Source organism: Rhipicephalus sanguineus, chromosome 11 (genome assembly GCF_013339695.2).
Source record: "Rhipicephalus sanguineus isolate Rsan-2018 chromosome 11, BIME_Rsan_1.4, whole genome shotgun sequence".
NCBI classification, from domain to species: domain Eukaryota; kingdom Metazoa; phylum Arthropoda; class Arachnida; order Ixodida; family Ixodidae; genus Rhipicephalus; species Rhipicephalus sanguineus.
Genome location: NC_051186.1, coordinates 100972919 through 100998121, shown reverse-complemented (window position 1 = coordinate 100998121; position 25203 = coordinate 100972919). Strand labels below are relative to the sequence as shown.

The 25203-nt window shown below is 43.5% G+C and overlaps 1 protein-coding gene across 1 annotated transcript in view; it reads right to left on the bottom strand.

The window, feature by feature from the left end:
* The window catches only part of LOC119375484 (uncharacterized), a 33286-nt gene extending 17412 nt beyond the window's left edge, over positions 1 to 15874 (bottom strand). The window contains exons 1-4 of the mRNA XM_037645665.2: positions 15661 to 15874; positions 13949 to 14078; positions 10584 to 10729; positions 3080 to 3212 (exon numbers count right to left, since the gene is read on the bottom strand). Of these exons, the coding sequence (XP_037501593.1) occupies positions 3080 to 3212; positions 10584 to 10729; positions 13949 to 14078; positions 15661 to 15715 (464 nt within the window). The 5' untranslated portion in view covers positions 15716 to 15874. The remainder of the gene's footprint in view (positions 1 to 3079; positions 3213 to 10583; positions 10730 to 13948; positions 14079 to 15660) is intronic.
* Positions 15875 to 25203: the final 9329 nt, after the last annotated feature.

The window sequence follows — 25203 nt, the reverse complement described above, 5'->3', positions numbered from 1 at the left end:
ACGCTCATGCCGGCCAATATGATCTTCTACCTAATGGGCGCCGCGAAGATCTGGTATGAAACGCACGAGGAAGAGCTGACCAGCTGGGATTTATGCAAACAAAAGCTTCGGGAGCTATTCGGCAGGCCTGTGGGACGCCAGCACTGCGCCCAAAAAGGTCTCGCGTCTCATGTTCAGACATGCACCGAATCCTACTTTACTCACATTCAGGACGTGCTCGGTTTGTGCCGCAGGGTGAATTTGCAGACTCCGAAGCAGATGCCCATGTCATCAAGTGGGTAGCATATGATGCCTTTCACCTTTTGTCTTCAAGAATTCTACTGTACAAGACATCATTTCTGAATGCCGGCGCTTTGAGGAAGCCAAGAGCCGCCGTGTTCTCCACCAGTTTGCACGCTTACCTACACGTCTGCTCTGTCCACCTGCGAAGACCCCCGCGTGCCTTTTACGGAAGGTTTCAGGGATCATTCTAAAAAGACAGGGCGTGCAAACACGGATAGGAAGCGATAGGAAAGCGATAGGAAGAAACGTGTCGTAGGCATACCGTACATTCATTGCGTATCTCACAGGCTAAAGAAAGTAGGAAGTAGATACGGCGTTAATGTTGTTTTCACGGCGGCCAATAAGCCTGGAAAGACTTGTGCCGCTCTGCGGAGGAAGAATGAGCGAGTAAAAGACAAGAAGCGGACCGATATTTGTTTCGTAAAACGCACCAACAAATTCACTGATTGCCGTACGAGTGTGGTGTAAGGTCCCTTTCAGCTGCGGCCGCTTCTACGTAGGACAAACGGGCCGATACATTAACTAGAGATTGTTGGAACATAACAGGAGGCTCACCGTCTAATCTATCTTTACATTGTCGAGATTGTAAGTGCACGCCAAAATTCGATGAATGCGCAGTGTTGTACCGTCATAGAAATGAAGAAACGCGCCTGATGATTGAAACATGGCATATCGAGAATAGTGGTAGCGCATGCGTGAGCCAACCATCGATTAGCTTGCATAAAGATGAAATCAAATGCCTTAACAGGCATTTGATTTCATCTTTATCAAATGCCTTAACAGTTCGGCAGAATTCTCTGTTTTTCATTAAAGAGCTTTCTCTCTCTCTCTCTCGCCTTAACAGTTATCTTCCACGTAGACCGCCACGCGTGCCGGATTGATAGGTTCGCCTGCTGCATGGGCATGCGCAGATAAGTTTTCGCGCCTTCTTTCTTTTCAGCCGTTGTGCGTCTCTTCAGTTGTTAGTCGGCGTTTGTGGTGTCCTCACATCTTTCTTGTGTCCGTGTTTGCACGCCCTGTCTTTTTAGAATGAATACTTACCAACTAGCTCAGCTCTCTGTTATTCAAAGTTTCAGGGATGTTGTCCGCATTGTACGCCGCGAAATCAAAGCCGCCGCTCCGCTCACCTCACCAACCCTCAGCCCTGACAACTATCACGCCACCGTCTGCCTGATCCAGACCGTCGTGCACCAAGAATTGGCCAACATCGGCTTGAACAACGTCTTCTCTATTCACCGACCTGAATATGCTCCGCGAACTCCATCTGTCGCTGTCACACCCAACCGACATTTTTCCGCTCCCCCACGTTATCGTAACCCGGCGGAATGGTGCACACCAGACGACCGGCCAATATACTTCAACTGCGGTCGTGTAAGCCATATCTTTCGTCACTGCCGTTCTTGGTCTAACTCGACACCACGATCATACCTTCCATCCGATCACCTACCTCCCGGCAATCTACGCTCATCGCCGCAAACACAGCCGCTCACGCCTGACGACACTTCTTTGCCCTCTGGACTCAGCCGCTCACCTTCGCCGCAACGCCGTTTTTCACGCTCGCCCCCATCTCGTCGACCGCCGTCCCCAAGCTCCTTACGGCGCTCACCTCCGGAAGACTGACGAGAGCAGCTCCTAGAGGTGATGCTGCAATTACAACCCGATGGCAAAATCTTCTACTGACCCTGCCACTCGCACATCGGAACCTTACCTGCACATCGGAATCTTATCGATGCAGACGTGGACGGTGTACCAGTTACAGCCCTAATTGACACTGGCGTCTGTTATGAACGCTGACCTTAGAACACGCTTGAAAAAGTCGTTACTCCTGCCCCAACTCCTGTGGTGGGAACTGCTGATGGTGGAACACCTGCCGTGGTTGCTGCGTGTTAAGATCGTATGACCGTCGCCGAATACCACACATCGGTTATGTTTTACGTCCTGGAACATTTCCCTCACGACCTAATTTTGGTGCTCGATTTCTTGTCGGAACATCGGGCATTGATAGACTGTTCTGCCGGTGCGGTGCAACTCGTTCTACCTACTGCTGTTGATCCTCCCGGTTGCCCTCCAAGCCGGCTCAATTCCGCTGAAGACATTCGCATTCCTCAACAGACAGTTACATCGGCGTCTCACCTGTACCTCCTGTACCCGACGATGACTATATAGTGTCTCCGAATCCTGACGTCCTGCTTTCGCACAACGTTGCGTTTCCGCACACTCTCGTTACTATAACGGACAACGCATCCTGTCTAGCGCTATTGAATTTTGGCCTATGTACACAAGTTCTCCGTCGTGGCATTTCACACCGTCGTTCGTCATCATATTGACATAGTGCATGTTAAGCGGCTCAATCCATATCACTCGACAGCCTCCTTCCTGATTAGTACCGGGTCGGTGCTTCAGTCGGCGAAAAATAATGTAACCGGCTGAAGAGGACGACGAAGAAGATAAGAAAAAAGACTACGTAGAGGAACCCTGCAAGCTGGGCGCCATCTTGCCAGCCGCTGAATTTATTCTGTGTATATATAGTGTAAATATATTCTCCCCATAACAATATCTATTAAATTGGGTGAAAAAACTTGAAGGACGCTCTGGAATGGGATCTCCTTGGCTATTAAATAACGGTGAATAATGCTTGAATAATTTTGCAGTAGATAGGACAAACGAAATGCGGTGGAAACTGCGATTATGCAGGTCAAAACGTTCTTTCATCAATGGAGGGCAGCGTCTGCGCAAGAAAGCGGCTCTTCGAGCTTGAGGAACCAATCGCGTGCTGTCGAATATGAACAATACTCACCAGCAAGTATAGTGAATGGTTTCTTTCGCGGGACCCTTGATGATGGCCTGTTCCAGGGTATTGTGGAATCCCTTGATGCACTTGTGGATTCCGGCACCATGAGAATTCATGCACTTGATACCTCTCTGGTATTCTGAAGTGAAAATTGAATGAAGGAGAAGCAACATCAAATAATAAAAACATTAGTTAACTCTCAGCTGCATCTACGCTTAGCTTCGCTGCGCAGTAGATTAATGCCACTCTCTCACCCCACTCAATGTCATCATAAACAAAAATAGCACTTTTTCGGCTGCCTTAATTTTGTTCGCTGACAACGCTGTTTACGTGAGTGTATGTGCAAACTCGTTTATCAGAGCAAGCGGGAGTTTCTATCATTGTAGGTGCCGCAAGAATTTACTAAGAACGGATACTATAAGGAAAAACCACAAGCGCTTACTTCAACTGAAAGTTTACTGCGAGAGGCGCATAGATACATATATATGTACAAGTCAACAGGAAGAAAACAAATAAGTCCACGTGACAAGCCAATCATAATTCAGCCATTTCAATCCAGCATCCCGTCAAGATAACGAAGTTATTTTTTTAGTTTGTGAAATAGACGGCGGGGTCACATATTCAGTATCATCATTTCATTTCGGCTACCTCAATATTCAAGTGAGCGAACAATTATCTGTTGCGATAACAATCCTAGCGTTATGAAAATATAGTAGACAACCAGACTCACTACAGTGGACATCCTATACTCAGGAACATTCAAACTGCAATTCGCCAAATGAATTTGGAAAAAGAAAGGAAAAAAAGGAAAAAAAACAAAAAAAAACAAGAGGAAGTGAGCGACAAATGAATGTAGAAGAAAAAAAGCACAAAAAAGAAAGCAAGAATAAAAGTGAAAAAAAGAAAAGAAAAAAAGGATTGCGTTACAAAAAAAAAAGTCACAGTTTCGCCGCAAGGCCGAAGCAATGAATGCGATAGCAAGGAACTAATGCTATATGAAGTGAGGCTCGCCAATGGATACTCTCAGTTTGAACAGCGCTCCTGTTGCAAAGGCGGCCGAAGCAGCGAAGGAAACTAGCGTGCTTCAAGTGTCGAGCTGTGACACTTGATAGTTCGCGCTTATCTTCTGTTTGTTCGTTTGGCGGCGTCCCTTGAGCTCGAGTGGCTTTCGTACGCTCCGTAACATGAGCGCGGACATCACGGTGAAAGCGTGAAACATCCCCCTTCCCCTCAGCACAAGAAAACCGCGCGAGCAGACAGTGGAAGGGCAAGGTTCTCCCTGCGCAAGTATAAGAAGAAGCGAGCGAGCTCGCCGACGACTTTTAAATGCGCCTGTCGCGCTCCTAACGCCATCTCGCTGGTAATGAGGAAACGCTTATAAGCGCAGCCATCTCCGAGTCCGTCCAGCGGTAAAGTATGTGTATATAACGCTCGCCGTTACCTACGTGGAGGATCTGCGTTTCGTGGCGTAGTGGCTAGCGCCACTCGCTGCGGAGGTAGAGGTCCCTGGTTCGATTCCGCGCTTCGGAAGCATTTTTCTGAATTATTTTTCTTTGGGGCTTTTGTATATATATACATACTTATACATATACGGTGCATGACGGCGGCGACGGTGACGGCAAAATCCAGCCGAGACTGTCCATATAATTGCTATCGCAATAAAAAGACAAAAGAGGAAAAGGTAAAACAAAACAAAAAACAAAAAAGTGAAAAGAAAACAAAATAAAAACACAATAAATCATCGAGAGAGAAAAAAGGAAAAAAAGACAGAGACAGATGCAAAAGAAAGAAGAAATAAAATAAAACAAAAAACCAAAACTGTGAAAATGGAAGTATATGCAAAATATATATACTTAGTATGTTTACTCACGAATGCCAAGCTCTAACTATCGAGGACCATCTGTCACACTTCAAAATTTTCTTTCTCACAATTAAAACCACGAAATTAAATCTCTAAAATTCATGAAGAAAGGTTAACCACACTAACAAGTCCACCACAGAATATGTAAGCGCCGCACCATTCTCTCACACTTTCAACCACTAGATATCAGTAATGTAATAAAAAAAATGAAAAACATGAATTCAAGAATAATTGAACTTAGATATATTCTGCACATCTACTACTGACACGTAATTTAAGTCACATTCTACCGTGGTGGGGGGTGGGGGGGTCAGTAATCAAAATTTCATTATTTTACAGCGCACTTAATAAGTAGGAGAAGTTAAACCAAAAATCAACAGCCTGCCTCCATAGGAAACAAGACAAGGAAGATTCCACGAAGACGAGACTGAAGAGCTACCACTTTCAAGATTCAGCACCGAAGATGTTAGCAGCAACAAAGGAATGTAAACATGAACCGTAGTTTTTTTTTTTTTTTTTTTTTTGTCCGCTATTTTGGGTTGGGGTCCCGTTCTCCTTCCCCTTCAAAATTTAACTCTGCTCTGCCCTGTTCATTTTTCTTTTCTCATTGACACTGCCTGCTATATTATTATGGTGCGGGCCGAGGTTTTATTATTTTTTTATTTTTTTCATACCTCACAATAAAGAAAAAAAAAGTGGACAGCCAGGTGACCATGAGCACGTTTTTTCACAATGTTATGTTCTCTAAGCTGCTCAGCCACACACCCTTCGGTCTGCCCAAAGTAGGCGCGACCACGAGAGAGCGGTGTTTTATAAACGAGAGCCTGGGCGCGAGGTACGCAAATATTTGTTCTGATGTCTTATGATGCATGTCTTCTTTTCTTTTTCAACAAGACACGTCTTCCTACGAAGTTTCTCACAGTTTTCTGTTATATTTTTCGCTGTTGCTGAGCCGCCGCGGTGGTACACTGGTTACGGTATTCTGCGGGTGATCCGAAAGACGTGGGTTCGATCTTAATTTTGTCACTGCATCTGATTCGCTGCCTTTCTTGACTGCGTTTTCCGTGCCTTGGTAGCCAGTCTGTTGCTCTAGCTGAGCAATGGTGTCCTCCCCAACGTATACCATTTACGGCCCAGGTCAATTTCTTTCGCTTCATGTCGACTGCAATGTTCGCAACCCTTGTTTGTTTCCTCACCCATTCTGTCGTCCTGCGATGTCTCTATTTTACGCCTGCAATTCTCCAATCGATTGCACGCAGGGTGCTCCTCGATTTAAGCACTCAAGTATGTCCGCACTGAAACATGGTACTGCTGGCGCACGACAAGTTTAGAGGAAAAATTCACCGACAATTACGATACTGCCTAATGCGAATTCTGAGCGCAGCTTCGTGCTGGGGAAAGGCCAACTGTGTTTGATGTTTTGGCTTTCCGCAGTCGTAGCAATGTGACATTCGTCACATATTGCCACAGAAACTTACAGCCTTCGAGCGCTACGCGTTCGCTCTCTTTCTTCCTCGCTCGGTCTATCGGTTAGCTGACGCCACTCAACGCGGGAACGGGCACCTAAGAGCTGCGATCAAAAATAGGTAGGCCTGTGCGGAACGCGCCGCAAAGTCCCATCGAAAGGTAGAAGAGCGGCCTCTTTAGAGGCCGTTCTCTTCACGCTTGGGGCAAGTAATACAAGCACACATGCAAGGTATCCACTAAGCCATAAATCATAATTTTTGTCAAGTAAGACAGCACCCACTATATTACTCTTGCGACGTAACGCCACCGGTCACGCCACCTACGGTGACGGCGGCGCCGCTCAACGCTAGAACGGGCGCCGAAGAGCTGCGCTCTGAAAAATGACGACAGCTTCCCACTAGTCGTGCCAAGACTGAGGGAAATGCGCAGCTGGCCGGCCTTTCTTTCTCTTTAGTTTTCTCTTTCTTTCTTTATTTTCATTTTCTCTCTTCCCGTTTTGTTTTCTTTTTTCTCTATTTATTTACATCTGTCTATTTCTTTCTCTATCTTGCTCTTTCTATCTTTCGTCCTATTTCTTCTCTTTATCTTTCTATATTTTTTCTGTCTCTCTATTTTTTCTCTCTCTTTTCCTTTCCACGTTTGCTTCTTTCTATCTCTTGCTCATTCTGTCTGTTCTATGGTTAACTCGCTCCAGTCCTCGTTTTCCTATACCTCGGCCTCACTTTCCTTCCTCACTCTCTTTGTTTCTCACACTCACGTTCTCTCTCTCTCCCTCTTACTCTTTCTATCTTTCTTTCTATTTTCTCCTTTTCTAACTCTCTCCCTTTCTCACTTTCCTTATTTTTATTTCTATCTTTTCCTCTCTCTCTTTGTTTCTCTCTAATTCTTTTAGTCTTGCTCATTCTCTCTTTCATTTTCTGTCTTTCTTTCCATATCTTTCATTTTCATTCTCTCTATGCTATGATTTACTTACTTTCCTACCCTCACATCTCTCCTCCCCAACATCACTTCCCTTTCCCACCTACTTGATATACTATACTACTATACAAGGCGATGCTAGGCTCTGCAAGCGTGCCTGGATAGCCGAGTAGCCACGATGCTCGCCTCCGCATCATGGGAACGCGGGTTCGAATCCCGCCTCACCAAGAAATTTCTTCGTGAATAATTTTTCTTTTTCCTTTGTACGTTTCATTCTTTAGCTCTCTCTCTCTCTGTCTGTACTCGTTCCCTCGCCCACCAGAGTAATTGTATACTGCGCCGGAGAAATCGACGGACGTGTTCTGAGAGCGAAGCAGGAGATGAAGAAGAGGACGAAGAGAGCACGTCCCGGTTCATGATGATTCATCATTTCTGTTTTCGCGCGAAGGACAAACGGCCAGCTTAAAAAGCTTCACTGTTAAAAATAAACGACTATATAAGAGCCCTAACTATTAACTAAAGGAAGCGCACTGCGAATTTTTCCAAGAAAGCCGTCATGCTGAACCGCTCTGAAACTCGAAGCATATGGTTACCAGGGTTCACAAACCGCGCAGTTTAGGAGAACCTGCTCAAAACATGTTGTCGCCTGCCTGGCTCGTAATGGCAACAACAATGCGCGAGAGAGTGAGCGCTAAAAAAAAAGTCACACTTTCGCCGCAACGGCGAAGCAATGAATGCGATAGCAATGAATTGGAATGTAACGCGAACAACGGAAAGCAGCTCGAAATTGCCAGCGCGTCGCTCGAGCCCAAAGGACGCACGAAAAGAACGCACACAGGACGAGCGCGAACTATATCGTGCGTCACAGATCGACACTGGAAGCGCACTGCTCAAACATACAGCAGGATGCGCGAAACGAACGAACAGGTACACACAGGACGAGCGCGAACTAACTGTCCCAGTTATTACTTATTTCTGTTTGAACAGCGCGCTTTTCGCATACGCAGCCGCTGCAGCGAGCGACGCGACCTTCGTACGCTCTGTGACTTCAGCGTGGACATCGCGGGGAAAGCACGAGACATACAACCCCCTGATCCCCCCCTCCACCCGCCAGCCGCCCCCTTCTTTCCTCGAGATAAGCGCACGAAGGCGACCACGCCCTGTAGGTCGAAGACCAATGGCGTTCGCAGGAACGGGGCGACGATCTTTAAAGCGCGCCACGCGTGCACATCGCGCCATCTATGTGGTAACTAAGAAAGCATGCTGATGTAAGTGGTGTATATAAATAGCTAGCCGTTAGCAAGCTGAAAGACGGTGCTGTTGGTGGCGTAACCATCTAACGCCGCGCGCTGGAAAGCGGGAGGTCGCCCGTTCGATTCCGTGCGTCGGAAAAGTTTTCTGAATTATCTTTCTTTGTGGCTTCGATATATATATATATATATATATATATATATATATATATATATATATATAGACGGCGTATGACGGCGGCGACGGCGACGGCAAGAATCAGCCGAGACTGTCCATAACAAACACAAAGCGCTCTAACTCTAACATCAAAGGGTTTATTCATCGACCGCGCTCAACAACAAGTAGTTGTATTGGGTTGTATATTCGACTCATTGGCTCTAGTCCTACAAGCTAGTCCTACAACGTTTTCGCAGGAGAATTAGACGTACTGGGCACAAAGCCAGCATATTTTTTTCTCATTGTATGAAGGAGTTGCTACCGGCAAATTTTAATTGCGAAGCATTTTTCAGCGAACCCATGGCACTTCGAGCGTTCATCTATCTATCTATCTATCTATCTATCTAGTGTGGCCGCCTACCTGTGGGTGCTCTCCTGATGGCCTCCTTAGCTTTGTGTTCACTGAAATTGGCATAGGAGGGTAAGATGGTTTGGCGAATATGACTTTCTGGTCATGACATAAATAACGTGAAAATCATGTCGTGTTGAGGTGATTGGCAGTTTAGCTCTCAGAAATGGCGAGAACAACCATTGGTAATTTAAATGCGAGAGCGTTCAGAAAAACCAATATCGGCAGCGTTGGCAGCGTCAAATCGTCGGCAGCGTCAAATATGGTTAAGGTGCTGGCTATCCAATTTTATAACAAAGCAATGAAGATTGCATATGTACTTCTATGTTAAATGCGAAATGTCGGGTTAACGTCAGTGGTAGTGCCAGTGTTGGTTCCGCTCTTATAGAAGTCTAATAAACATTGCATTTTGATTCCTGTCATTCAGCAAGCTATATTAAGCTGTATTCAAGCGTTGTTCGACGCAGGAGAAATACTCTAACGAAAGTTACGCATGATATTCAAATCATCGGACTGTAACGTGCACTTCGTTGAAATAATACGCATGCCTGCGCTCTAAAGTGAGTGCTGAGGTTACGTCAGGCTATAAATTAGCCTTCAAGCACCAGTGTATATGTGGTAAAGCCATGATATGCACACAACTACTACACTTACAAAAACACGTCGATCCACCTAGTAATGCTTGGATCAAAGCTAAAAAAATGCGGCATAGACTGCTACTCGCTGATTGCTTCGCATGAACCCGATTCCCGCAAGGCGTGGCATCTGTCGATTTTTTTTCTCAAGCCTTCTAATGAGTTTCCATGCGAAGACACCGTGTTCATAATTGATATATCGATTATGAACGCTCAGAAGTGTTGCATCTAAAATGAAACAATTTGATAATTTGCAGAAAACTGAGATGGCACATTAGTCTAACAATATTGTAAGGTACCTTCACGTAAGGTGCCCGTTACTAGTGGTTATGGTCGTGGGATCGCCACCGCGGAGGCCACATTTTCAGTGATGGCGAATATTCTTGAGGCCCGTGTACTTATATTTAGGTGCACGTTAAAGAACCCCAGGTGGTCGAAATATCTGGAGCCCTTCACTACGGCGTCCCTCATCAATGCATCGTGGCTCAGGGACGTCAAACCCTAACAGTTACCATAATATTGTAAGGTGTAACAAGAAGGCCATCAGAGGTGTCATTGTTCCAACCGATAAGGCTGCCTTGTGTGCTATGCGACATTAATAGGTTGTAGTTCTCTGGAATACTCTTTCTTATAAACTTCCAAATATAGGTTGCTCCAATATTTGACGCAGATGTTGACTAATTTAAATAAAGAAGTGAAAAAGGTAGTGAAAGTTCTTCTGTGTTTGCAAAATGTATACTGTTAAATACACGCACGCGCCTGGCATGTGGAACAAAACGACGACAAATAGAGCATTTTGAAGAAGGGCAGTACCTTTATATGGGTCCGAGTCCACGTTGCAGACAGCCTCGATGTTTTCTTCCAGCGCCTTCACAGCCACCAGTGCCGCAGCTCGGGACAGACCCCCCGTGCACTGATTGATGAAATTCAGTGTGCACGGAATCTGCACCTTGTCCCTCCTGGATGTGCCGCGCGCATCAGCTTTAGTATGTATCAAACGCAAAGCAGTGGGGTAGACGAGGAGCGGAGGAGGTGACGGCTGGAATCAAGGGGCTGGCATGAATACACCTTATGCAGAAGGTCTCTAAGGAATCAAGATCTGTCCAATATTTTCCTAATATTTATAACCTCAGCTCAAAGATCTCACCGCATTTACACTAAGGATAGCTTAAGTTTCTGAGCCCGTACGCCAGTGAAGATATCTTTAGCTGTTGTAGTCATATTTCTCTACTCATTGTGCCCGCTGGCTAATGGCCAGAAGTGCATGACAAGCATCTGCCTCATATGAACAGAAAGAGTTAAAACAAAAGAACGGATGACAAAATTATAGCGACGAAATGACTGATGTTGGTCGATAAGGCAATATATATCTTACGTAAAACAGCGTCTGCAGAAATAAATTTCTACGGGACAAATTTCTTCTCAGAGGCATCAGCACAGGTATTGTTGTAGCACTGTACACAGAAAGGGACCAACCTCTGTCGCCTTCTATTATTTGCTTTGAAACACAGCAAAATACGATACTCGCACCTTCAAACTGCCCCCTTGTTCGATTCCGTGTTATATCTGTTTTGTTCAAGCACTTTTCAAATAAAACTGCTATGCAAGCGACCTAGTTATCATTCATTTTGATATATGAGAGTGCTAAAACAGAAAAGGCTGAAAAATGGAAGTTCTTGTGAGCATCCATTGCTTGTCCGTGACGCTGTTATTTATTTGTTTACGTGCCGTCTATTGTGCTCCTTTCTGTACAGAAATGAGCAGCCACTGTCATTTGCGTAAAGGTAAAGATGGTTTTAAAGAATAGGCAAGCTGCAGAAAGGGTCTGCCAGTTATGTGCTCACGCTGTTAATGCATTCTGTGTGTGCAAACACTGTGGAAAACTCTGGTACTCTTGTAACGCTGGACGATTGAGTGCTTCCAAATGCTTGTTTTATTGCTCGGCAAAACACGCGCGAAATGGCGCGTCTAATTTCCCTTCGTCCACGTGCGTACAGCTCTTCTTGTTCCTTGACCTAAAGGGAAGTGTCGCCGCGCTCTTGTTGTACTACACGGCTACAAGGCCAGAGAGAGAGAGAGTGTGAGGGTGAGAGGCGCTTTAAAGGACAAATGTTGCAGCGTAGACGGCAAGCGCACAGCCTTGCGCAAAGCGCGACATCTCCCGCGTTTCATATTGCTTCGTGAAGGACTGACAGATAGTCGGATTGTATCAGCAAATCATTAAGTTGTTTCTAAACAGGCAAACCATTTGCACAAAGAAAGGAATGAAAAAGATCGAAGCAGAATGAATCTCTCTTGAACGCTGTCTATGAGATCCGTAAGCGTAGAGTTTTGCTGTAAGAAACTTCATGGTTGCGACCTTCCCTGGAGCGAAGCACACGACAAAAATATAGCGTCCTCAGTAAATGCCTTGACGGGGAAGACCCTACAGACCTCGCCAAAGAAGGTCTCTCCAAATCTATTAGGGCTAAGCAAACTATATCCAACGTATTACCGTGACGTTTGTCTGTGGTGCGGTGGTTTCGCAAAGTTATACCACGTCTCCATGGGTTCTTTCGTCCATTTCAGTTCATTTCAATTTACGTTACAATTAGTACACTTCAGTCAAAAGACAACAAATAACGTCATCTGTGCTTTCCCTGGCCTAACTGTCTGTTCCATTCATTTGGTTGTTTCTAACATATAAACGAGCCCCCTCAGAAAAAATTCCCATTCTTCGTCCCAGGCGAAGGCACTTAAATTGCTGGTTCTTAATAAAGTTTATTCCTCCTCCTTCGTCTTGATGGGGGTGTGACGCAAAGCCAGATAATTCAAGAACATTTTGGTTGACAGTATTGTAAACAGTTTGGAGCAGTTGGAGGCGCAACTCGCTAGCTCGGACCCAGAGGTGCAACTAGAATTTCTAAGCGACGTCAGGCGGGCATCGGTCGCCAGCGGAGTAGAGAAGGGACATTTAAATCGATTGAGAACATCAAGGTAACTTAATGCTTGCCTCTAGCCTTGCGGCTTTTTATTTCCCGCCAATAGTCTAGTCCCTGCAACAGGCTTTCGCGTTCTACTCCAGAACAATTTTTTTTCAGCAACTTTAGCAACGAGCTCCCTGTAGGATGTTTACCTCAAGAAAGTTATTCCGTGTATACCCTCATGCTTCTTGCTGGCATTCAGAATTTAATGCAATCATTTCGCAATGAGCATTGACTATGGTCATATAAGTATAAGCAGCGGACCCTTCGCTACGTCTATAGCTGTAGTATTGATGGTGGCGCCTGACAAGTGTAGTTACTTTATGCGTTCGCTCTGCACTGAGATGAATTTTTCTTTCTCGACATATCGATGGTGTGGCTGTTCTGTTCAACCAGCTGAAATTTCGGCGGTGCTTTCTCCTCCGGCCAGGTTTGCATTCGCATGTTTTCCTGCAAGGAAGTTGTGCGGCTGCGCGAACCTGTGTGGATTTTTTTTAAATACTTGTGCTCATCTCATTGCGGATGCTAATTTTTCCACACGCACGCACGAAACTAAAAATGTTTGTTGCGTGCAACCACGGCAACCTTTTCCACCCTCTTAGCAAAAAGAACAGTGTGCAAATTAGCGTTACAATCTCAGTGCAGCCCTAGCGCTAGTCAGACTCCAAAAACACCTATTTGCAAGTACTGCTGGGAAACATGATAGCCAAGGTAGACAATAAATCACACACACACACAAAAAATCTTACGAATAAGTTCGTCTGTATTACTATCAGCAAACAGATTATTTTTTGAGAAGGTACGCGGTTCTTATCCCGCCGTGTCTCTGCTCCGTCCCCTTCACCTTACTAGGGCGGATGGAGCCCTGATCAGCGAAGCTTCGGGCCGGGGCGGCCCTTACACAGGCTGTCATCTCAACGTGGAACCTGTCACATTTACCACTGCGCGTTAGGTGGCTACGGTGCTCCACCAACTAAAGTCATTTCCAGGCTTCCAATCAGAACACTCCCGTCTCCTACTGAAAGTCGGCTTCCGATACAAGGTCACAACTAGCTATGATCATTGGATTCGCATCAGGATGCTGCAAGCACTGCTTCCATTCGCGCCCGACACAGGCCTTGCAGCATACATAAAATGCCCAATACACACCAAGCACTATGCCATAAGAGCCAGTCTGCATCACTGCAAAAGAAAGATAAGCTGTAAATTACTCACTTGCATCCTTCGTCGAACTCTGCCCCAGACTCGTGCAGGTGCGGGCCCTTCGTATACGGAATGAAGTCTTCTCCACAGGCTCGCAGGGTCTCCACCTTGCAACCGTCGCTTAGCTGTAGCTGACACGTACCTAAGCAGGGGACGAAGAATAGAGACCGCGAATGTCCTTCACAATTATCAAAATTGATAATCCCAATATAAAACCTGCTGAACAGAGGCCACCAGAAGCGACTGCAGCTGCGCTAACATCATATTTCGCGCCCCTTTAGAATCTCCTGTCGACGTCCTCAGTCTGTTAGGTATACGTGCGTACTTATATTTTCTATTATTGATTCATTGTTTTGAGGCCAAGAAATTCCTCGTCATTTCGAAGCGCAAGAGGACGTGTAGTAAGAACGGGTTTTTTTTCGATGCCTTGAAAGAAGATTAGCCCATGCTTTGTAGCTTTGAAGGTGTCTGACTGATACGTAGGCGCGCACAGCGATATCATATATTGCTAGTCTGATGCAGGCCGCGCCGTAATGTCTGGGAACACTGTTCTGGTAAGGTTGCTCGCACAACACGAACAGCTGAGTTTATCCTGGAACTAAGGATGTCACTAACGATAACGCTAGAAATTTCGATGCCACATATACTAAAAATGCCGGCGCACTTTACGCGCTGACCAGTTTATAGACGACCGACGACTGTGCTCGACGCTGTCTTTGCACTATGAATTTTAATTTTTTTTTGCTCGGCTCAAATTCGCCCAATAAATAGTTCAATCATTTTCAGCTTGAGCTCTCTGTATTTCGCCGTCACCGCAACGTGATATTATTGAGGCCAAGAAATCCCTCCATTTTTCGGAGAGAAAAGGGATGGGTGGTGAGCAAAGAGGCTATTTCGATGCCTTGAAAAAATATTAGCACATGCCTTGGTTTACTGAAGGTGTCTAACTGATTCATAGGCGCTAACAGTGTTGCCACGCTGTATGTTATTAGCATAGCTACCGTTTTGCAATCGTCGAGTGCAAGCAAGCTTTTATACCTCTTTTCGGAGGACTGCATTTTTTTTCAACACGGACAATAATTGAAGGGTATGTCAGGTCTTTACTCAAGCAACAAACTGCTCATCGTTGCTAACACGCGCTCCTAAGAAAAGTTTTTAAAAGTGTTGTAATTGTGCGCAAGAAAGTCATTAACGTCGGCAGTTACGACCTCTCACCGGCAGTTAGTGTTCACACGCCATTCACTGGTTCTTCACCGCTACGACTACAATGGAGATAAGTTAGCGGTGCTAAAACATCGGTTTGCCTACGTTGTACTGTGGTGCGCAGCGGCCCCTTGGGCAGAATGCGTATATGTTCTGTACCTTGAAAAAATATCTGAAAAAATAAGCTTCGCCTAAATGTGCGAGCGTGAAACTCATAACGAGAAATCCCGGAGGCGACCATAATTCTTGACTTAGGCGTCTGGTTGTGGCTTTCGAACCTCGGCGTTCGTGTGCCCTCGCTTGTGTTAAACACATTGCAATCATTTCGAGCTACTTGATGTGACTCTTAGCCACAAGTGCGCTTTGTCATTTCGTCCTCATCGCAATACCGTCGCCGTCACCAGAAATCCAACCGACACGGACATGTGCAGGAGAACGTCATGACCTTCGATCCACCGAGCCGGTTAACCCATTAAACATTACTGATGAAAACTACGGCCCACTTGACACGTCAAACTCACCAAGCAGCGGTGCCGCCAGCAGGACGAGAAGGCTATACCCATGACCAGAAGCCATGACCGTGTGCACTCGTGCAGTATACAATCCGTAATGACCGACAGTCGCGAGCGAGCTCCGAGAAAGTTATCGCTTCGACGTACGGGAAAGAGCACGAAAGGAGAGAACGTCGCCAGGGAACTCTCCAATGAAGGCCAGTGGCGTCGCAAGGTCTGTGTCAGGGCTCATTCGTTACCCTCACTATTGTGGGAAGCAAGCGCCGTTAAGCGGTCACGTTATTTCCGCCTAGGACGCACGCGAACAGAGGCAGAAAAAAAAACGTGAAAAAACTCGACCATCTTGTTTACACCGCCATTCGAATGGAATATACACAAACGTGCCAGGAAGGAGAGTATGGTTAGTGGAGGCACGAGACTGTGACCGAGGGAGCAGTCTTCTATAGTCGAGGTGGGGACTGCGAGGTAAGCTCGAGGACACCAATTCCATTCCTGTCCATCGCGTCTGCATTTCAATGGGGGACACCACAGAAACGCACCCTCGCGTTTAGTTGCCCGTTAATGAAACCCGGGCTGTAAAAATTAAACCGGAGTCGTCTATCGTGGTGTGTCTCATAGCTTATACCTTGGGTCGCGTGCGTTTCTTCCACAGTTTACATCGAAAATTAGAGTGTTGTCGCAGAATATATTGTGTTGGGACGCTGCTGTATTTACCTGAATTGCACTGCGTGATCTCAAATGCGAACGATACATACGTTGCGGAGCAAATAAAGCGCGACAACCAGACCACATTGGCACTTCCATCACTTTCATGCACCATCGGTTAATAGTCATCATCACGTGGGGGATGAATCTCGTGGGGACGTTGGGCCTCACCACTGTGGCTGAGTCGATCACAACGTACTTGCTCTTGGTGTCATTCTGGTGAAAGGATTGTTTGATTCGACCGGCAGCATGGTCAGCTGACGGTAGTGTAGCGGCAGCTGATGTAGCGGCAGCTGATGTAGCGCCACCTGACAATCTAAACCTGGCACAACCCTACGTGACTGCACGCTCAATGCTCTATTTTAATTTCATTTCATTTATTGATACTGTTAGCCCCGAAGAGGGTCATTACAGGGTGGAAGGTACACATAGTTTACAGACAAAATTTGCTACAAAATTCTTCTGATATTTTGCAGGATTTGTTACGAACAGCAGCGAAAATATACAAAAAGAAATGACAAAAGGATACTAAAGATTACAAGCACAGAGCAGGGTAAAATGCATCGTGTTCAAAAGCAAAGGACAAGCGTAGGCAGCATCGCGAGGCTGTTCAAAGCATATACGCAGAACAAAAGTTACATGTAGCCACAATGTTATACACTGGAAAGCCGTTTGACACTTTCTTCAAATGACGTAAGCGAAGAACATCTGATAGTGGAATCGGGTAACATATTCCAATCATCAATAACACGGGGGAAGTAACTGAACCTATAGCAGTCATTACGAGAGGCGAGGGTCACGATGTACATACTATGGCGATGCCTGGAATGTTCCTGCGTGCTAATGAAAGAAAGCTCTACGGGTAAGTTTAAACTGATTATGAATTAACTGGAAAATAAATTTTAGTCTCTCAATCCTCGTCCTAATTTTCAAACTTTCTAGACCCGCTTGCGCACAGAGCTCAGAAGTAGAATGTTGCCGACGATATTTATTTAATATAAACCTAGCGCTAAGTCGTTGTACCCTTGCTATTTTGTTGCAGTTCGACTGAGTATAAGGGTCCCATACAATTTTAGAATAATCAACAATTTGCCTGACTAAAGTCTTGTAAGCAAGGCACTTTATATCAGGGTGACCCCGATAAAGGTTACGCCTTAGACTGTACAGTGCCTTAGTAGCCTTCGAGCAGACATGGTGAATATGGGAATTCCATCGCAAACCAGGCGTAAACAATATTCCGAGATATTTGTACTTATCTACACGCTTGAGCTTGACGTCGTCAATCCGGTAGTCATAATTCAGCATATTTTTCATTATAGTTATGGACATAAAAAATGTTTTTTTCTTTGTTTGAAGTCATTTGCCAGTGTTCGCACCAATTACGAATTTTTTGAAGGTTGCGGTTTAAGTTAAATTGATCATGTTGAATCTCAATTGTGCTATAAACAACACAATCATCAGCGAACAACCTAATCGGGACACTGACATCATTTGGTAGATCATTTACGAACAATAAAAATAAAAGAGGGTCCAGTACACTACCCTGCGGAACTCCAGAATTTACTGCAACAAGACAAGACTTCTTATCTTTTATTTGAACAAATTGCTGCCGAGAAGTAAGATAAGATTCAAACCATGTCGTGAGCAAACTATTTTGAAAGGTGTTATCAATTTTAAATAACGATTTTGCATGGGACACCTTGTCAAATGCTTTCGCGAAATCTATAAACACCACGTCAGTTTACGCGAATTTATTGCTTTGGAAAGATCATGGACAAATTAAAGTAGTTGGGTTGTCTTTGATAAGCCTTTGCGGAATCCATGCTTATTTGGAAACAATGTGTTACGGCTATCGAGATAGGCCAACAGATGTTTGTTAATGATGTGTTCCAGTAATTTTGAGCATGTGCTAATGAGCGAGATTGGACGGTAATTCTTCACTTCTAAATGAGAGCCACTTTTGTGCACAGGCGTGATTTTAGCGCAATTCCATGCAGTTGGAAATGAGCCGTTACGGACTGAAGACTGGAATATTTTAGTAAAAAAACGGGAAGTCCATTCTGCGTATCTGTACAAGAACTCGTGGGGTACATCATCAGGGCCAGGGCTTTTTCTTATATTCAAATTAATTAAAAGATTAAGAACGCCTTCCTCCCTAACTTCTACATTATCAATTGGCTGCCTTGATGGTGTAGCGGGAAGATGAGGAAAGTTACCATTATCATTCGTGAAAACAGAAGCGAAAAAGGTATTAAAGTAATCAACGCATTGCGGAGTAGGTTCCTCGAATAATTGGCTAGAACTTGACGGGGTTTTATATAGCCCCAGAGCTTTGAGGGGGCTTCATGCAAGAATTTTTTCAGTGTCACATTGTAAAATTTATCCTTGGATTCCTCGATTAGTCATTTCAGTTCTTGCCGCATTGCTTTAATACAGGTTTTGTTTTCAGAGGTACTATATCTCGAACAAGACTTCTGTTTTCGTTTTAGTTTTCTTTTCACGTGAATAATTTCTCTAGTAATCCAAGGATTGGTTTGACGAATGCGTTTCACAACCTTGGGTACATAACATTCAACACACTTTGCAACGACATTTTAAAATAACTGCCATAATCTGTCATTGCTACAGTCAGTATTGTAAAGGACCAGAAAATCATCAAATGATTGTTGAAGGTAGTCTAGAATGACTACGTCGTCTGCTGCCACAAAGTCCATTACGACGCTAAACGTGTGTCTACTGGAAGTGTCCAAAGACATCGCTAGGCGCGTTACTACCATTTTGTGATCAGACAGACCCTCTACGACATCACAGCCACTAAGAAAATGCCGCAGATCAGGTGACAGAAATACCAAATCAAGGACCGATGACCTTGTAGTACCTATCCGGGTAAAATCAGTAACAATTTGCGTTAGCCCGTAAGAGAATACTACTTCCATTAGTTGCTCAGCACTTGCTACTTGCTCTGTTCCCGGAGAGTGAGATAGCCAGTCTATTCCCGGTAAGTTAAAGTCACCCAACAAAACAACGTTATCATGCAGACTAAACTTTGAATCCATAAAATCTCTTATCTTTTTTATTGTATCCAAAGAAGAATTTGTGGCCCTGTATAGTCCTCCAATATTCACAGTTTGATTATTTAGCCTAGTCGTAATCCATAGCATTTCTATGTCAAAATTGTCATCCAATACTGAAAATTTAATGCAATCTTTGATAAGGAAAGCGATACCGCCTCCTCTGGTTTGCCGATAATTTCTTACAATTACATAGCCTAAAGGTGTCACTTTGAATTGAATTGAATTGAATTTATTGACATAAAAATAGTGTACAGTATACAACAGTGTAAAAAATGCATCTGAATCCCTATCCAAAGGCTAGTTGGGATTCATTCAAACAAGTAATTTAGAAAAGGGCATGCACAAAAGAAAGTTTACAAATACAAATATTTTACACATGTAAAAGTGAACATAACGTAATGTATTTACAGTGCTTGGCGAATGATCATGGATGCAGACAGAAAAAAAAAGAGAAAAAAGAAAGTATGTAAGGCATTGTTTGAGAAGAGCATATCAAACTTCACAACAATAAATGAGCGCATCAAAAAAGTATTAATGACATTGGGATACTATGAAAACTAATCATGACATATCTGGCCAGCATAACAATACCGAGTAAGTACTGAAAGGAACTAGATTCTAATGCATACATACATATTATATAATTGCAGATGAGCGTGCACATAAGTAATGTAATAGCATGTTACATAACTTTCTTTGAAAATGTATTTAATATCGTTATTTCGAACATTGTAACATTTGGGCGTCTATATTTTATTTAATAAATATCTTTTGAGTGCAAGAGAGAAATTCTTATTCTGTTTTATTTCTAGTGGAAGGGTATTCCACACGGCGACTCCATTAGCTGTAAGTTTTCTGTTACCGTATACATTCTTTGTTTGCTGAGTAAGATAGTTTCCTTTTACTTTGTTACGGCTTGCATAACTGGAACATGAAAAATTTGATGAGGAAACTGGATAGTTAGTGATTATACTAGAATGGACCATGAGAGCTGTTTTATAATCTATTAGTGTGCTGAACGGCAAGATATTTAGGTTTCGGAAGAGTGGTAGCGTGTGTGCCGTATAGTCTGAATTCGTTATAAATCGTATTGCTCTTTTTTGAAGTTTTATTACCGGTTCTAGGTACGTGCGGTAAGTGTGACCCCAGGTAACAACACAGTAGTTTAAGTGACTATGGAATACGCTAAAGTAAATTACGCGTAAAGTCGGTAAATCAAAAAGGTCTCGACATTTATATAGAAGAAAACAAGCTTTACTCAATTTTTTGCAGACTTCGGCTATGTGAGGTTTCCAGTTGAAATTTTCATCAAGGATAACGCCTAGGTATTTTATCGAATGTAATCTTTGCAGCGCTGAATTATTTAGTGTGAGTGTGCATGTGTGTTCCTCAAGGGTTTTGCGTGGTGAAGTAAACACAATGTACTTGGTTTTCTGTGTATTTAATGTTAGTCTATTTGAAGAGAACCACTGGTGGATATCAACAAGCTCCGAGTTCACAGATGCTATGGTATGGTTAAAAGAATCTTGAGCGCATATGAGAGCTGTATCATCAGCATACATAAATATGAAAAAAGTTTTGTACCATGCTAGGCAAGTCGTTAATAAACAGCGAGAAAAATATTGGTCCAAGAACAGAACATTGGGGTACTCCTATAGTTGTATTAAGAAACCGTGATTGGGTATTGGCTAATTGTACTGTTTGTTTACGGTTTTCGAGATAGCTTTTAAAGAACTCAAGACACATTTCACGAAAGCCATAGCATTGTGGTTTATTTAATAATATGTTGTGGTTGACAGTATCAAAGGCTTTTTTTTATATCGAGAAATATACCTACCACTGTTCTACTGTTATCTAAGTGAAAATTGATAAGTTCAGAAAGTGACAAAACAGCTGTGTCGGTTGATCTGCCCTTTCTAAACCCATGTTGACAGGTTGTAAGAATACTTTCGTGTTCTAGGAAAGACATGATTTGTTTAACTATTAATTTTTCAAACACAATATATTTGACTTAAAATCGAAATGGGACGGTAGTTTTCTGGTATGTTTTTGTCACCGGCCTTGTAAATCGGGATAATCTTTGACAACTTAAGAAGTTCGGGGTACGTAGACGTATAAAATGATAAATTAAAGATTTTTTCTAGAGGCACACAAAGGATGTCAATGCATTCCTTTAGCGCTAAAGAAGATATATTGTCGCATCCGACTGAAAACTTAACTGGCATACCACAAACTACAGCTACAATTTCACCAGCCGTTATATCAGTAAACTTAAATGTGTTAGGGTTACGAGGGGGGTATTTAATGTATTCTTCGCTGATCGCCGTAGCCGCCATTCGAGAACTGAAGGTGCAAAAGTAAGTGTTAAACGTCAAAACTAGGGTACTTAATGATATTCCGAGAACCTCAATATGTGGCATGGTCATATAGCTTGCAGACGGTTTAAGAACCGAATTTATAATACGCCATGTTGTTCGTGAATCACCTAAATTTTTCGTTATCAAGTTCGTGTAATATTCTTTTTTCTTTTTAGAATCAGCGCTGTTACTTTATTACGGGCAACTCTGCATTGCTTTAAGTAATAATCATTGTTCTTGTGCATTTTTACCTTTGAATGCCAGAAATCTTTCTTTTTTATTTGTTCTAAAATGGGCCGATTCATCCATGGGCAAATTGGTGTTCTATAATACTTCTTGTCCTTAGTTGTTGTTGATTGCATTAAGGCCTCACTTAAGCATTTACTTATCTTGGAATAGGAAGCATTCACGTCTGGGTTAGATACTTCGACAGACAGCAAAGATTCTGGTGAATAAATGCATTCAGTACTTTGTAGGCATGCACGAAGGGCTGGAAAAGAAATACGACTATGGGTGTCTCGTGATTTAATGCGGGGAACCTGTGTGACTGGGAATAATATAGTCGTAGGGGAGTGATCACTTATAGTTGCGTCATAAGTAGCACACCATGCTTCTCCAGTGTCGAAGTTGCACAAAATGTGATCAATACAAGACGATGATTTTGGTGTGACACGTGTTGGTGCAAATATAACGTTATGAAACCCGTATGACAATATCATGTTGTAATACTGTGAATGGTAGTCCTTTAGCCTATCTATGCTGAAGTCACCGCATATTAGTTTTTTGCTTGAGCGTATTTACGTGTTGTAGTAACCTTTCAAAATGTTGCATGAAGTCTGATAATTTTTCCCTGGGGGCGCGATAAACCACTATGATTACTTCATCTTGACATCTAACAACAATAATTTCAAGCTCAGATGAATACGATTTTGAGTAATCAGCAAGAACACTGCAAGGTATACCAGATTTTACAAATAAGGCTACACCACCACCTCTGTGGGAGGCGTGTCGCGCAGTGGAAAACAAATTGTAACCAGGTATGCTGTAAGCTTCGCTCTGTTTTAGCCAAGTTTCGGAAACAGCTATATAGTCAAAATCAAAAGCGTGCAATGAAAGTAAAGTACAGAAATGATCCATGTTTTTCTGTATGATACGTATATTACAATGGATGAGGCTATGGCAAGAATTCACTTCTGCAAAATGGCTTGCAGATCGTAACTCGACGTCCATTTCAGACAAGCTTTTTTGATTCAAATTATTAGAGAGATATCGTATTCACATCGGATATGAACGACATTGGAATTTTCAGCTTTTCTTGCCAGAACTTTTCCATTGGAAAACCAAACAAATTTCAAATTTTTTTCACGCTTCCTCGATATTGCCTTTCCCAACAGAATCTTATTCTCCGCACACAGATGTTCATTTACATATACAGGTCCGTCGCCTTCGTAACCGAAATCTGCTGGGGTAATTTTCTTCTTTTTCACCGCTTGAAGGATTCGGTTGCGGGTTGAGCGCGACCGACATCTCACGACCACATTTTGTTTTGTTTTGTCTTGTGAGGGCACTCGATGAACCACATCAAGTTCCTCCGAAGTTATTGGTACTGCAAACCTTTCAGCAAATGATATAATGCTACTAGCCAGGTCTTCATCTTTTTTTATTGGTAGCCCTTTAATTTCATGATTCTGCTGTCTGCTGTACTACTTCAGATCTCTTATTTCACAGCGTGCTGCATCAAGGCCCTCACGCAGTGCAGCGTTATCTTTCTTTAAGGCTGTATTATCTCTTTTCAGTGTCTCAAGCGTTTTCTTTAGATCCTCAAAATGGCTATCCATGAACTGAATTGTTTGTTTGAGCTCTTGCATTTCAGATTTCAAATCACTGTTGTGCATGTCTACCTTAGCCGAAAGTTCGACAATGAGTTTAGCTACCTCTTTTATGGTCGTCGGCACCTTGTCATCCATGTTTCATCTGTTCACAAGTACACTAAGGGTTAGTACAACTGTAGTACAGAGCAGTCCAGGAGCTACATAAAAGCTAGAAGACCTAGTGACTAAGAAATGTGTTCTGCACACATACCTGCGTAGGATAAAATAGGTGATTATTCCAGCCCCGTGTTTCAGCTGCCTGGACTGCTCTGCAATGAGTGGCAGTGAGCCGAAGCTGCCGTCATTTATAGCTTGAAGGCCATGACGTCAGTTGCTCCAGCGCATGCGCAGTATCGGCGATTCCAGGGTAGACCAAGGGGCGGTGATAGCACAGCAGCTATTCCAGTTAGGAAAAGGCCACACGCCTTCGACGTTCGCGGCAGAGCGAAGCAGGATTTCCACTGCGTAGAATAAAATAGGTCATTATTCCAGCCCCGAATCTTGTACACCTTTATGTAGCCATGTCTCTGTTATAATCACTATGTCTGGCTCATGCTCTAGGATCACTGCTTCTACCGCGTCAGCTTTACTCAATATGCTCCTAGCATTTAACTTTATAATCTTAAAGCATGCCGTTGGTCGTGGCTTGCGTCACTCGAAGCTGGTGTGGCTTGAACTAGTAATTCCTGAACCGTTTATTGCTTGCTTCATTCCAGCCATTAAGAACGTTATTTACCTTAAGTTTATCGAAAATAAGTTTAGCTTTCATTCCCTTCATTCTTTCTTCCGCTGATGAAATCCATATTTGTTTTCTGATTTCAACAACTCGCTTATAGTAATCTTCACTGATGCTGAACTGTGTACCCTTGAGTTTAGGACAATTTGTCATGATTTTCAACTTATCCCTGAAGTCTGCTACTGTCAAAATGACCGGGCGATTCATATGAGGAGTTTTCTTTCCCAATCGGTGTATTCTCTCGATTGAGCTTAGCTTTGCATTAAGTATTTTGCCAAAGATTTCGTCATTAAACTTTCTGAGTAATACAGCTTCGTTCTCAGGGTATTCTTCCTCTATTCCGCGTATAATGAGATTGTTACGTCTAGAACGGTTCTCCAGATCCTATATGCGCCTTGCAAGAGCATATAAATCACCCTCATGCTCACCAATACCCGTTTCAATTGCCGTAAGGCGTTTCTGAATTTCCCCTTGCCCCCCCCCCCCCCCCAGTTGTTTTTCAATGGTCTGTAGTCTGATTTTTATATCAGCAGTACAGGCATCCGAGGAGGTCTGCCTTCCTTGTATTTCATTAACTTTTGCTAATATTTCACTCTGATTGTTCAATATTTTCCCCAGTGTTCCTTTAGTATCACGCCCAGGATTTTCCTCGACGTCACCCAACAGTTTCAGCAAGAGGCATACAACTGAATAGCAATATTTCAAACAACTGAGGGCAATATGTGGACACGGCAGCACTATCAAACAAATACAATTACTACTAAAGCCATATTTTTCGTCACCAACGTGTACAAACAGAGGAACGTAAG